General features: G+C 45.0%; 1 protein-coding gene across 6 annotated transcripts in view; it reads left to right on the forward strand.

The window, feature by feature from the left end:
- SRP19 (signal recognition particle 19) overlaps positions 1-15,860 on the forward strand; it is a 33,325-nt gene that overhangs the window by 9,555 nt on the left and 7,910 nt on the right. For 3 of the 6 annotated variants that reach the window (XM_077817318.1, XM_077817319.1, XM_077817313.1), the window contains one exon: positions 1,097-3,592. In XM_077817318.1, the coding sequence (XP_077673444.1) occupies positions 1,097-1,230 (134 nt within the window). In that variant the 3' untranslated portion in view covers positions 1,231-3,592. The remainder of the gene's footprint in view (positions 1-1,096; positions 3,593-15,860) is intronic. The other 3 variants (XM_077817314.1, XM_077817315.1, XM_077817316.1) reach the window with 3 other exon arrangements.

Genomic DNA, 15,860 nt, shown 5'->3' on the forward strand with positions numbered 1-15,860 from the left:
GAAGCCCTCTTAATATTGACAGGTAAGTGAGGAATTAGTGTGCAGAAAGGAAAGGGGCAAAGACTAATCTACAGAGTGGGAGAATGAAAATGCTAGAAACAAGAAAGTGCCATTGATGGTGTGATGGCTTCATGATCTCCACTGATCAGAAGGGGAAGATAGAGCCATGGAGTCTTCTGGTGGGAGCAAATAGTTGGGTCAGCATCTTGCTCCCCTGTAGCATGTTTTGGTTGTCCATCCACTTGTCCTTTTGAGGTCCAGACTAGCCCAGATAGTTACAATATTAGCATGCCAAGTCCATATAAACAGAAGGCAATGTGATGGCTTTTTGGAGGCTTGGTCTTCCCCTACACTTTCACCTTTGAGGCAAGTAACTGCTATAGGGAGGTAAGGGGCGGCGGGGGCTGCGCCTCATTGTCTGTCTGTGCAAGCTAGTTAGCGGTTCTCAAACTGTGGGTCACGACCCCATTTTAATGGAGTTACCAGGGTTGGCATTAGACTTGCTGGGGCTAAAGCCTGAGCCCCTCCACCCAGGGTTGAAGCCCAAGGGCTTCAGCCCCGGGTGGTGGGGCTCAGGTTATAGGTCCTCCAGCTGTGGCTAAAGCCCTTGGGCTTCTGGTTTAGGCTCTGCCCTTTTGGCTTTGTCTTTGGCCCCCATGTGGGACGGTGAGGCTTGGGAAGGCTCAAGCTTCAGTCTCCCCTCCTGGGGTCGTGTAGTAATTTTTCTTGTCAGAAGGGGGTCACGATGCAATGAAGTTTGAGAACCCTTGGGCTAGATCATAATCTAATTGATAAAGAGCAACTCAATTCCTTGATTAGGTCCCAAATTACTGTGACTTTTCTCTAGGCTTGCTCTGGATTCTATTAGTTCCAATGATTCAGTTTAAAACTGTTCTGCAAGTTCCCCCAGCAAGCACTGAGTGCCTACTTCCAGAGAACACCCAGTATCCCATGGATACAGGGGAAAAAAGCAGAGCTTGGGACTTTGTATCCAACTTGACGAGGGTTCCGGGTAGGCCCGAACATTAGCTAGGGATTCTAATGTTCAAAGTGTTACAAATATTCATATAAATTAACCCTTGCCTTTTGTTTCTAGGTAAATCAGTGATGCTGTATGCAGCAGAAACAATTCCAAAGCTGAAAACAAGGACACAAAAAATGGGAGGTAGTGACCAAAATCTCCAGCCAGGAGAGGGAGGCAAAAAAGGAAAAGGAAAGAAGAAGAAGTGAGCCCCTCTCTGGCATAATTGTTACTTTATATAGTCATTCTATGGCAGATATGGATGGACGTTACTATTTGTGAATCTCAACTGAGATCTAAAAAACAAGAAAACTGGTGAAGCTGTACAGAATTGTCTTCAATTTTTTACTGAAGTAGAATGCATGTACTGTGCCTGACACTGTGTAACATTAATCACAGAACCCCCAAATCCAAAAGTAGCAGCTAGTTTTAGAAGTTACAAACATAGACAATTTGAGGGTGGAAACATGATTATTTTCATGGATACATATGCAGTTGTTTGGCTTTCAAAATAAACAAAAACGAAGTTTATTTTATGCAGGCTGGATATTTGAAGTTGATTGCCTTAGTACAAAATGTATCTATGCTCATAAAGATAAATTTGTCTTAAGTCTAGATCTTATATATCACTGTACTAGGTAAATTTCCAATGAAATTATCATTACTCTGTACATTTCACTTTTTAATCATTCACAAATGTTAAGTCTAATAAAGGTGGAAAAAACAAATTTTGAAAACCTAATTGTATAAAATACTTTAGTCGGAGCTTCATCACTCTTTTTTTTCCCCCAGATGACTATTTGAAGAGAAGATATTTTGTACATCTCACCCATTAAAAGCTTGTGGCTGGCTGCATTCTACTGTGGGATAGAATGTCACAGATTCTCTTATAGTGCCATGTGTATGAGAAAGGGCTTACTGACTTTAATATTCTTTTGTCTTTAAAAAGAAAGTACCATCTATCTTTAGTCTTACAATCAGATATTGGAAACACAACTTTATTAATGTCATCATATACAAATATCTGTTTGTTTTATTTTATTAGAGGTGTGTATTGCCTTGGGGAAAAGTTCACTTCGTGCAGAAGCTTAAGCTGATCTATCCTACTCCCCACAGCTGGTGAATCCAAAATAAGGAAGACTCTTGGAAGGAAGGGCCTCACAGGGAGTAAAAAGTGCACTTTGTAAGTTCCAGAGGAAGGGATGGTTTGGGAGCATGAAGAGGGAGAGATTGGAGAGGAAACAGCAGAGCCTGTTCAATAAGTGATCTCATGTAGGTCTTTTTCCCCCACTTACACGTTGAGTGAACCTCCATGTTTATTAAATAATCATTCTGTTTCCGTTCAGGATAACTCTGTAAAAGTGAATATAGTGCTTGTTAACGTGTGTTTACAGACACTGGAAACTGATCAGTTTTATCCATATACCTGTATGTAAGTTGTGGTGCAGGCCTTCCACCTAAGGATGATATTTTTCTCTTCCCTCCTGCATGTCTTCCCTGGCACGCATCTTTTATGTGGTAGCTGTTTAAGCAGTGTTTAAATGTATGGAGTGTTAGATTTGGCTGTGGTGGATTATAAAATCACAAGGATATGCTCACTTAATTTCAGTTCCTACCTCACTGACCTTGCAGTCCATCCCAGCCAGTGTTACTAACACCTGTGTATACCACTGTGAGGAATCAAAAAGCCTGGCTGTGGGGGATAACATCAGAGTTTTAATTCTTGACAGCATAAAGAGAAGGCCCACAAGAATTTCAGAGGGTGATCTTCAACTTTTATTAAAACATAGCTAATGGTTGATATACAATGTAAAACAATGTCAGTGTCTACAATTTGACTCATTATTTAGTATTGAAGGTTTTTTAAAGACTGCTTACAAAAAATACATAAAGCACTGGCCCTGAAAAGTGGCAGTTTTGTTTTATGGTAGGTTTTGACACTGGGTTTGGAAAATTTGGGAAAGTAGATGGTATATGATGCACTTGCCGTACGGCCATTGCGTTTTCTGTTGTAAGTAGCTGAAATACAAATAGGTATTTAGTGTGACAGCTGACTAGTATTTTTTCTATGGGGGTAAAGTGTATGCTAGGACATTCTCAGTCTATGTGAAGATATAGATAGCAACAGTGTCTTACTTAAAGTCTCCATGCAGATCTTAGTTTTTATATTACCTGTTTCTTCTGTTCTGTAATTCAGTGTGTCGTGATAGCTCTTTGGATATCTTACCTGCAGGTGGCATGGGGAATTAGACACTTTCTGGAATCAGTGTTACTTTGGGCAATCTGGACTGATAAATACTTAATTTCCTATATAGTCTTCTAATTGGGAACAGAATTCTTTTTCTGTAAGTTAGCTGAAATCTGTCATGACTACTCTTAGATTTTGCACAACAGCAAAGGGTGAGAATTTTTATTTACTAACTACACAATACTTTAATTACACTGTTTCATCCTTGTTGCAGCTGAGCAAATTCAAAAATTCATGACCGGTCTAGAGTCGGATATGCAAAGGTGCTATGGAGTTCAGCCAGGGTAACGGCAATAACTCACAAGGCTACCTTATCTTGAGAGGTAAGCGATCGCTTGATAATAAGAGTTGGGGATTGTGGGTTTGAGTGAGCATATTTAAATATTCAAGGCCACAGAAGGAAATCAATTTTGTGGGGTTTTTTTGTGAGGTTATTTTAAAACTTTGAGTTATAGAGGCTCTTTTTGTGGGCCATGCAGGCATAATCTACTGTGAATTACTTTTGGAGAATCTGTTTGTAAACACACACTGAGGTTTCCAAAAGTAACAGTTAAAGAAAGAAGCTGCATCTATACTGAATGCTTGAACTGATGGAAGCCTTACCATGTGAATGCTATGTGGTTGGGACACTGTAGGTGTATGTCTGGCTGAGCAGGATGAATGGTAAACATGGGATGCAGTCAGTGGCATTCTCTCCTGGGAAGTGGCAAATGTGGCAGGAATTATTACTTTGGTCACAGTTAACTTCCATTCTGTACCTTATATGTCTCTAGAAAGGGTGGGATTGTGCAGTTGCAATGGGGGAGTGAACGGCAGTATAATTACAAGGCATGCTAGTAAGGAAGAGGGGAGACTTGGCATTTGCACTCCAAATACTGGGCTCAACAGCGTGCTATACCTTCTTCCCCCCTCATGGTAGCTCCTGTCCACTGTTGAGGAAGGATTGACATTGGTTTTCTGCAAAATGAAAGCCCCGGGAACATTTTTTTTTTCCTCTTAAAAAGTTCTGTGCAGGAGGGGACAATCTGGCACCAGGGTTTTGAGTGACGGCTAAGTGAGGCTCCTTAGGACTGTGATCTACCTAATTCTTATCCTTGTGAACAAAACTTGAATGTTCAAATTTAGGCAATTGGTGTATTAGAAAATATATGAGGTTAAATACTGATTGGATGTGCATCTACTGTTCATAGTGGCGAAGAGTACAATTCAACCTCTATTTTGGTGTACTGTCTGGATAAATAAAAGCATTTTAATTACATTGCTACCTTGGTTATTAAATACAGTAAATATGTAATAAAACAAAATTAGTCCATGTTGACTCCTAATACATTTATATGCTTTGAAAAGGAGCTGAGATGGATACTTTGCAATGACCATACTGTAATGCTTTGACAGAGGTGACTGACCTCATAACCCCCTAAACTGATGAAATTAAATGAAACTACCAAAACATTGTTGTTCAAACTTGCTAGGTACAAAACTGGCTACACCCTTTAACAGACATATGGTGGTTAGAGAATTAAACAGCTGACAGTGTTGGGGTCTTTAGAAAAGGCTGTTCTTCACTCACAAATAAGTTCAGGAATGCGTTATGCACACAGTGGCTTAAGAACAGCTCCTGCGTGTGAAGACCAGTTTAACATGAATGATCAAACCTCCATAAATTGTTTCAGGAGCATCTTAAAGTTAAACTTTGACCCTTCTTTCTGTGAGATGAAACAGATTGGCTTGAAATTTCCTGGTCTCTAGGCTTCAGTTTTGAACAACTTTTCAAACACTAAGAGCTGTAAAAGACAACAAAGGTATTAGACTGTTAGGGGATACTGATCCTAAAACCTATTGGTCTTTTTGTTTTTTTTTCTCCTCGCCCGTGACATCCTTCTCAGGCAGAATGGACATTTCAATAAACATGCTCCACTCATTGTGTGTAATGGAATCTCAGACTCTCCTAGCCTTCAACAACTTCTCTTAATAAATATTTGGAAAAAAATGTCAGTTACTACAAAAAAAAAATACAGTGAAACTTGGACAAGAGACCACACTTAGTGAAACACCTCTTGTTTTAAGAGAGTGGCCCATTTAAATGTTGTATTTTCATCATCCTTTCCACACCATGGTGTACATAAGGCAGCAGTTAAATGGCACCAATTACCTTGAACCTAGCTCATTTTTCCAGGTCTTCTATACTTTGTTCTAATAATGCTGCTTTACCCCTTATTGTGCTGTGCAGTGTGCCTTTAGGTAACCTTCTTTGGCTATTGCCTGGAGTCACCAAAGAAATACTTGTTTAGGAAGCCTGTTTTGGGGCAGAGCCGGCACTAGGCATAAACAGACTCAGCAATTGCTTAGGACCCTGAGCAACTTCAGGGGGCCCCCTATTTGCTTTTTATTATGTGGTGTGGGGCGAGCAGGGCTGATGCCAAAAATATTGCTGCTTAGAGCCCCCAATGTTGCGAGCACCATCTCTGAAAGATGTTCCATATATGTCCATACCTTCTTAGAGACAGCTTTGTCTGTAGGGGTGAATCTAAACTGATCAAATATGATTCTGTTCTGCCTTTTTATTAGATTGACAAATTCGTTGTTTAAATAGGGGTGGCAATTTAGACAGGTTGCACTGTATTCATAGTGAATACAGCTTTTTACTTTATAGGTAAGGACAGAATGCAGTTGTTTGGTTCAATAGCGTGCTAGATATCTACAAAATTACTCCTCAAGTTATCATAACTGGCTGTGGGTGGGAAAACTTCTCCAGGTATTTTTTCCTCTCAGTTGTGAAAAATGGAACCCTTCCCTTGTGTGCGTTTCATGTAACCCAGTCATGGATCCTCTGTTTATTTTAAAAGGAGAGGAAGCAGATATTCTAAGTGCCATATGAAAATCCTATTGGAGGTGTTGAGACCAACAATTCAGGAAGTAAACTTGCTTTGCTTCAAAAACTGGGTGATAAGAGATGACTTTCTAAGGAATTCAGGATCTGGCATCCATAGTAGTTCTTAGCCTAGCTTACATTTTGACCAATGAGAGTTTACTGGCATAAGGACAGTAAAAACTCACTCAGGTCCTCCAAAATTTGCTGCTTGGAGCTAAGAAAAACTAGTTCTTCAAGTGCTTGCTCATGTCAATTCCATATTAGGTGTGTGTGCTTGCCACATGCACCAGTGCCGGAAGTATTTCCCTTAGCAGTATCCGTAGAGGACCAGCTCTGGCGCCCTCTAGAGTGGCGCCCACATGGCACGGTATAAGGGGCGCCACCCTCAGTTCCTTCTTGCTGCCAGTGATGGTACTGGAACATCTGCTTCGGCTAGCGTTGTTTCGTTTTCTGTTCTTGCAAACTTTGAAAACCTGTAAAATAGTTCTATATATAGTTAGTAGTTTCTTAGTTAAACCCTTAGTAGTAGTTTTCAACTCGTCGTTAGTCCTGAATGGGACTCAGCCGGGGGATGGGGCATGCCTCGGTCCAGAGGCTTTAAGCCCTGCAATCGCTGTAAACCGCCTATGCCCGTCAGCAATCCACATACCAGCTGCCTAAGGTGCTTAGGCACTGGGCACATAAGTTGCAAGTGCTGTATCTGCAAGTCCTTTAAACCTGCGACGAAGAGGGAGCATGAAACTCGTCTAAGGCACTCCTAATGGAGTTGGCGCTCACTCCAGCACTGGAGCAGTGGTCCGCCTCTGCACAGAGCACCATGGCCTCCGTGCGCAGTGCTCTGCCGGCGCCACCCACGAGCCAGCACTGGTCTCCCTCCATGGCTCTGGTCCTGCAAGGGAAAGGAGAGGGCTGGGGGGCGAGCCACGACCTATACCGGGCAACTCAACACCCCCTTCAGGAAGTCAGGCCCCAGCTCAAGTCAAGCGGTGCAACCCATCCTGTACTTTGCCTGTGACTCCAGATAGCGTCATGCCTCGGGACTAGAGCGGCAGGCTCAGTGGAGCCCCCTTCAGTCCCTGCACTGGGGACACCAGTGGAGGGATTCGAGGCATTCCTCACTGGCGGATTGGCACAGACACTCTGGGGCATGGGAAGATCTCAGGGATTTGCCCTGACCATCTCCAAAGGCCTGATACTGATCTCAGGACTGATCGGGAAGCAGAGACCACCAATCGCCCAGTCGTCATCGTCTGTCTTCTAGGAGATTGCCCTTTTCACGAGGTTCCTCACGACAACTGGCCTGTAGTGGCTCCTGGTCCTGGTCAAGCAGCATGAGGTGTGGATTGCCGGGTTTCTGACACAGATCTGCCAAACGCCATCGGTCTCCGAAAACCCTACCAAGACACCTGACTCGCTCGGACAGGTCGGCTTCGGGTCACAGCAACCGGCACCGCAGTGTTGGACGAGCCACCACTCCACCCGTTCCTGGTTGCCTGGTACCGACCACTCCGCTTACAGCTCCAGCACAAAGCAATGTTCCCTGGCTGTGGGACAAGCCCCAGTGCCTACAGCATCGACGGCACTGAAACCTGTTCCATGGCCTCAAGGGCAGTGGCCGGTGCCATAGTACCTGTGGAACCCTTGGGGGTTCACCCAACAATCCCAAGCTGCCCGATCGGTGTTGGGAGCCTCGGAGAGGCCAGCGGCCTTGGTATCCCGTCCCCTTCCAGTGCTCGACGCTTCAGGGGGAAGGATCCCACAGGTCCAGGAGGACCCAGGGGAGCAAGCTGCTGGACCACCAGTGGACATTCTGGTGCCGCGGGAACCTCCATCGTCCTCATCGTCACCAGATGAGGCTATCACGGGGTCCCCTCACACAGTTCCTCAGGATGACGCCAAGGCGCACCAGGAACTTTTGAAGAGGGTCGCTTCCAACCTGGGGCTTCAGGCAGAGGAACTGGAAGAGCTCTTAGACTCTGTTTGATGTCCTCTGCTCCTTCCAGGGTGGCCCTACCTTTTCATGAAGAGGTTTCCAAAATCACTAATGCCCTGTGGCTGACCCCCTCTTCCTTGGCCCATATCTCTGAGGGCCGAACGCAAGTACTTTGTGCCAACCAAGGGGCATGAGTACTTATACTCCCACCCAGCCCCTAATTCCCTTGTGGTAGGAGAGGTTAACCACAAAGACAGGCCAGGGCAACCAGGGCCACCCCCAAAAATAAAGACTTGAGGAGGCTGGATCTCTTTGGACATAAGTTATTCATCTTCCAGCCTTCAGCTGAGATTGGCCAACCACCAAGCCCTCCTTGGCTTGCCACATATTAGAGTCATACCAACCATGGCCAAGTTTGAAGGATCGCTTCCTGAGGCTTCCAAGAGGGAGTTCTGAGCAACCCTCAATGAGGGCACGCCCGCGGGCAGGGCAGCCCTCCAGGCGGCATCAGATGCCGCTGATGCTGCTGCCCGCACCATGGCTTCTGCATCTCCATGCGGCGAGCCTCCAGGCTGCTCCTCTCTGGGCTCTCCTCTGAGGCTCAGCAGTCAATGCAGGGCTTGCCCTTTGACAGCTGAGCCCTATTTGTGGAGCAAACAGACAGCAAATTGCATGGCCTAAAGGACTCCCGCACCACCCTGAAAACCCTGGGTCTTTACGTCTGAGCCCCAGCATGTAAGCGGTTCAGACCGCAGCAGCCGCATGGCCAGGGGAGCCAGCCTCAGCAGGACCAGCCCCACAAATGAGCCAACGGCTACAAGCAATGTCCGAGCCACCCACCTCCACCTTCTGCCCAGTCAGGCCCGACCCATGCCAAGTAAGGGACCAAATGGTCATTTGAGGGTGGCCTACTATTCTCTGGATCCATCTGTCCCAGTGTTCTCCAACTGCGTTTCCCTTTTTCTCCCTCCTTGGACCGATGGGTCCTCAGTACAGTGGAACAGGGTTATACCCTCCAGTTCCTTTCTACCCCCCCTTCCCACCCACCTTCCCCATCCCTCTTCAGAGACCCCTCTCATGAGAGTCACCTTGCACAGGAGGTAAAGGGGTTGCTACAGCTGGGTGCAGTGGGAGAAATTCCTCTCAAGTACAGGAACAAGGGGTTCTATTCCTGGTACCTTTTAATCCCAAAGGCCAAGAGTGGTCTACGGCCCATCCTGGACCTGAGAGACCTCAACAAATATCTAAAGAAGTTAAAGTTCCGCATGGTTTCCCTAACTTCTGTTTTCCCCTCCCTGGATCTGGGAGACTGGTATGCTGCCCTTGACTTTGAAGGACGCATACTTCCACATAGGTGATCTTTCAAGAACACAGATGCTTCCTCCAGTTTACGGTGGGGCCCCACCACTACCAGTTTGCGGTCCTCCCATTTGGCCTGGCGACAGCACTGAGAGTGTTTTACGAAGTGCATGTTGGTGGTAGCTGCTTACCTCAGGCGCTGGGGTATCCCGATCTATCCGTACGTTTACGATTGAGGGTAGTTCCAGGTCTTAAGTCCAAAGGGATGTTGTGGTGCTTCAAGCCACGTGCCACCTCTGGGCCTTCTGGTAAACAACAAAAAGTTGCCATTAATGCCGGTGCAGAGGATAGAGTTAATCAGAGCGGTCCTCAACTTGACCTGCACCAGGGTGTTCCTGCCATGGGACAGGTTCCACATGCTGACGAACCTCATCTCGGAAGTCTCCGTGATCCCTCTGACTACAGCCAGGGTTCATCTGTGCCTGCTAAGCCACATGGCGGCATGCACTTATGTGATCCACCATACCCGGCTCTGGATGTGGCCCCTGCAACAATGGCTGGGAATGGTCTATTCCCAGTCCTGAGACCCTCTGGAAAAGATCATTACCATTCCGGGCGATACTTACCTCGCTGCAATGGTGGACCAATCACGAGACTGTCCTGGAGGGGTTCCATTCAACAACCCCCATCACTCAATCGAGTTGGTGTCGGACACCTAAGACCTCCAGACAAAGGGGATGTGGTCCCCGGAGGAGGCGAAGTAGCACATAAATGGCAAAGAGCTCCGAGCAGTCCAGCCGGCGTGCGGTGTCTTCCTGCCCCAACTGTTGGGTAAGGTGGTATGGGTCCTGATGGACAACACAGCCTCGATGTTCTATATCAACAGGTAAGGGGGAGCACGCCCTTTGGCTCTCTGTCAAGAGGCCCTCCATCTATGGGAGTTCTGCATCAGCCACAAAATCTACCTGGAAGCTTGTCACCTTCCTGACAGCAAGAATACACTGGCAGACCAGCTCAGCAGGGACTTCTTCTCTCACCACGAGTGGTCACTCCATCCACAGGTAGCCTGAATGATCTTCCAAAGGTGAGGAACTTCCCAAGTGGACTTGTTCGCCACCAGACAGAACAGGAAATGCCACCAATTCTGTTCTCAGCAAGGTCTGAGCAAAGGCTCCCTCTCTGATGCCTTTCTCCTGTTGTGGTCAGGAAGCCTGATGTACACGTTCCGTCCAATTCCACTCATCAGCAGAGTCCTGGCAAAGATCTCGAGAGAGAAAGTGCAGGTTGTCGTGATCGCCCCGGCATGGCCTCGCCAGTGTTGGTTCGGCACGCTCATGAGCTTGTCAGCGCCCCCTCCCTGGCCCCTACCCAACCGACCAGACCTGCTGTCACAGGACCACGGTTGGCTCCTACACTCCAACCTCAAGTCCCTCCACCTCCTGGTGTGGATGCGTGTGGCTTAACCCGGAGGAGAGGACCTGTTCGGAAGGAGTCCAATAGGTCCTTCTGGGAAGTAGAAAGCCCTCAACTAGACTGACTTACCTGGCCAAGTGGACGAGGTTTTCCCGCTGGGCATCCAAGCATGGCATCTCTCCCTCGTGTTCTTCTATACAGGCTGTTCTGGACTACCTGCTCCATTTGAGGAACCAGGGCCTGGCACACACTTCCCTTAGAGGGCATCTTGTGGCCATCTCTGCTTTTCACTTGCCTATCCAAGGACAGGCAGTGTTTTCCCATGACATGACAATCAGATTCTTGAGAGGGCTCAAGAGATTCTTCCCACAGATATGGGCTCCTGTCCCACTGTGGGACCTTAACTTGGTCCTCTCTAGGCTCACCGGCCCGCCTTTCAAGCTGCTGGGTTCCTGCTCCTTTTCCCACCTGTCATGGAAGGTCGCATTCCTGGTGGTGGTGATGTCGGTGAGACAGGTCTCTGAAATTCAAGCCTTGAACTCAGAACTACTGTACACAGTCTTCTGCAAAGACAAAGTTCAGCTGTGGCCCCACCCAGCCTTCCTTCTGAAGGTGGTATCCACCTTTTGTATGAACCAGGACATCTTCCTCCCGGTGTTCTGTCCCAAACCACTCAAGACAGTAAAGAGAGGCAACTTCATGCTCTGGATGTCTGAAGGGCCTTGGCTTTTTACTTAGAACATACCAAGCCCTTCTGTAAATCAACTTGGCTCTTCATCGCTACAGCAAACAGAAAGAAGGGCCTTCCGGTGTCCACCCAAAGGATTTCCAGTTGGATCACCTCATGCATAAGGAGCTGTTACGACCTGCTGGAGGTTCCACTGCCGCCGATTGTCAGAGCCCACTCAAGAGCTCAGGAGTCTTTGGCAGCCTTCCTGGCGCACATCCCTATCCAGGACATCTGTAGAGCCACAATGTGGTCCTCTGTTTACACGTTTACCACTCATTACCCCATCACTCAGCAGGCCAGGGATGATGCTGAGTTCAACAGAGCCATGTTGCAATCTACACATCCATTAACTCCTACCCACCTTCAAGGGTACTGCTTTGGAGTCATCTAATATGGAATGGACATGAGTAAGCATTTGAAGAAGAAAAGACAGTTATCTTTTCCATAACTGGTATTCTTTGAGATGTATTGCTCATGTCCATTCCACAGGCCGCCCTCCTTCCCCACTGTCGGAGTGCCTGGCAAGAAGGAACTGAGGGTGGGGGGAGCTGGCAGCGCCCCTTATACTGTGTCATGCGGGCGCCACTCCAGAGGGCACCAGAGCCGGTCTCCTACGGATACCGCTAAGTGAAACAGTTCTGGCACCGGTGCATTTGGCGAGCACACACACACCTAATATGGAATGGACATGAGCAACACATCTTGAAGAACACCAATTATGGAAAAGGTAACTATCTTTTTCCTCCAGGTGGCGGTGTTGGCAAAGGCATAAATCCATTCTGGGAATTAAAAGGCTCTGTCCCATGCAAGTGTGGAATATCTTAAAGGTAATGATAATATAATAGCCAAGATTGTTAAAAACAGGTGCTTAAAGTTAGGTTCCTAAATCCATATTTAGGCATCTAAATAAGATGCCTAATTTTCCATAAGCACTGAGCAGCTTCAGCTCCCACTTAAATCAAGTATTGAATTGGTTTGTTTAATGATAGAAAATTTTAGAATTGTTCTACAACTAGGAAAATTTTTGTAACACTTCAAAGTCTCTCCTTCATTGTCATTTATTTTTAAAAGCACTACTTGAGACCAGTTCAATCAAAGTTTCTCTAACATATTTTACTTTGGGAATTTTAAATAAGTAGTTGTATGTTCATTCAAAACACTTCTGCCTTTAGGAGTCTGATATCTGTACATAGTTTTTGCTGCCATAGCAAAACAATACACCTTCATTTTTTGTATATATATTTGAAATTACAAGTCATACCATTTAAAAGCTTTTCTGTTTTTCATAACATGATTCTTATGAGTCATCTTTCTTCTGCTTTAGAAGTCTCAAGATCTCTTCTGTATTTGACAATGTGACACTACGTTGTTATATCCAGTTCCTAACAATATTAAGCAACATTTATATATTTATAGTATATTTATACTATAATCTATTTTACTATATGTGAAGTAATAGGAATTTTATTAGTAGTGAAAGAAATCTACCGGGGGGGGGAGGGGAGAAACCTTGTGCGCTAATAAGATGGTTCCATCATGTTTTAGGAATACTATCAACTTGATTATTTTTTTAAAAAATAACAGGCTTTTAATATTGCAGTTTCTCTGTTGTGCTCTTTAAACAGCATGTCAGCTCCTGTGTCAATATCTGAATCTCTTTGGCCGAAAAGAAACATGACTGCACAAAAATATACAGCAAACTTTAAAAAAAAAAATATGAGGGGATTGCAGGGCATGTAACATGTTTCTTATATAATGTTTTTGTTACTTTAAACTAGAATGGGTATGAAAGTTTCTGACAGGAGTGTGACTTTTTTTTTTCAAGCTGACAGTGTTCGTGTAACACTTTCTATAGATCGGCAGATGATAAGATTGATATTAGGCACAGAGCAAAGACTGCTTTGAAAAGTGAAGTCACACAATGAAAGAAAAGCCTTCTTAAAAATGAGAGAATATAAATAGGCACTTTATTTACTTTTTCAGATATCTGAGGGCAGAATCTGCTGCAGTGGAAATGCAGACCCTTGCACTCAGATCTTGATGTAAAGAGAGAGTTTCAAATATTTTATTTTAAAATGTAAGTTTGATTTGGGAAATGGCATTTAAAAATTACTACATGTAATTTTCCATCCTTCTCCACAATGTGCTAATCACAGAGGAAAAACTTTAAGAAAACAACTTTTTTTTTATATATATAGCACCTAAGAGAAGTCATTTCACCTCTGCCTCAGTTTTGGCATCTGTAATATGGGGATAATGATATATACTTTTTGAGATCTACTGATGAAAAGCAATATTTAAGACATAGATATTTTTGTTCTTAAAACTATCCCACTTTATTAACATGAAATAATGAAAGTCTGTATACCTAAAACTTGGGAAGAATATGCTGTTTGTTAACATTTACTGCTTTTAAGACACTTTTTTTTCCTTCAAATAAGCCAACTGAAGTATTTTCCATAAAATATCCCTTATTAATGGCTGGGCTGGTAGTGCTGCTTATTATTAAGGTTACCTAACACTTTCCATTACAAGGCCCTGTCTTCAGTAGCTTGTAACTTTGCCAAACTTTAACGGTTCAGGCTGAAATTTTCCATGTTAGGTATCTGCCTCAGATTGAATCTTTCTGGAAAAACTTCAGCCAGAATGGTTCAGCTGTTTGAGACTGATACTAGAGAAAAATAGCTTTGTCTGCCCATTAAAAAACAAACAACACTTGCAACCTCTTTTATGAAAAGTTCTAGCAACCTCATGCTTTGGAGCAGGGACTTGAAATTTGACAGATGGTGGCCTTTGTGTCAGGATAGATCTTTTGCCATCCCTGTGAAAATGTCAAAATTTGGCCAGGTAATATACCTCTGAAAAATTGCAGTTGGCACAAGCTCAATAAGGATTTCTAAGATTTTAGCAGTTAAATTCCCCAAAGATTCAGTCGACGCTAGTCAAGTTCCATCTGGGGATGAGGAGGATTTTCCCTGCAATTGAAAGTCTGGGTTGCTGTGGACCACACCAGGTGCGGCCACCTAAATTGAGAGAAGGGAGCCTGCCTGTGTTGTCACTGACCCCCTACTAGCTACCAGCAGAGTGAAGGAGGAAGCTGGGTGATTTGAATGCAGAAAGGACAAGTGCTGGGCCTTTGGGGGACAGAGGGAGCAGATTGGGACAAAGAGCCTAGAGATGGAAACTTGGACTGAAGGCTTGCAGGGAGGGAAAGGGAAATTGGGACTGGGAGTTGATATGCAGGAGGTGAGACTACAACTGACTGGGCAAGGAGACTGAAAACTAGTTGGGGTGGGAGGGAGAGGGACAGAAGACAAATCTGACAGAGAACTGGGGTACAGGAGAGACTGGCTGGGGAAAGAGACTGGCATAGGATCTGGGGTGGAGGAAACAAACTGAGATTGGATGAGCAGTCTCAGTAGGGGAATTTAGACAGGCAACATGGGCTGGGGGAGGAGGAAGACAGACTGAATGAGGAGCACTGAGGGAATTAGGACTGAATTAAGCAAAGAGACTGGAGATAAGACTTTTTTTGGAGGGGAACTGGAAATGGGTGGGCAAGGAGACTGGGATGGAGAAGGGAATGAGAAGCCTGAAGAGTGGAGACTGATGAGGTGCCAGTGGGACTAGGATTAGGGGTGAGGAGGAGAAGGGAGAGGGATAGACTGGAGGAGATGGGCTGACCAGTGCTTAATTTCTAAAGAAAGGGGGCAGCGTGACTTTGTACATATGATGTGTGCAAGGTCACACCTTACATGTCACTGACAGAAGAGGTGTTGAGGCAGAGCCCTGGCACAAATTAACCCTTGTGGCTGAAAGTGTCAAGATTCAGGAAAAGAGCACAGTAGTCTGCCCCCTAGAAAGCCCTCCCCTCCACAGCCTGAGATTCCTCAGTCTCAGCATTCCTCTGCTGTTAGCAAATAACTATGAAAGACATTTGCAAAATACCCCATCTTCCTTTAGTGCTTGTCCACATAAAAGATGCCTATCTACTATTAGTCAGTTAGCCCCTTTGCTCAAGTGGTAGTCTAAGGTTCCAACCCTGCTGGTGACCCGTGTGGGTGTCAGTATGATGCCACATGATGGAACTTTTAAAGACCTAGTAAATGGTTGCACAAAACTGTTAAACAGATGGTCCATCCTGTGCACTGAATAAGTTGGGGGTCCTTAGACAGAATAGTATATGATAATTACTGTATCATAATTAGGGCTGTCAATCACAATTTACTCACACGATTAACTCAGAAAAATTAATCGCACTGTTAAACAATAGAATACCAATTGAAATGTATTACATATTTTTGTTTTCTACATTTTCAAATATATTGATTTCAATTACAACAC

Source organism: Eretmochelys imbricata, chromosome 5 (assembly GCF_965152235.1).
Source record: "Eretmochelys imbricata isolate rEreImb1 chromosome 5, rEreImb1.hap1, whole genome shotgun sequence".
NCBI classification, from domain to species: Eukaryota; Metazoa; Chordata; order Testudines; family Cheloniidae; genus Eretmochelys; species Eretmochelys imbricata.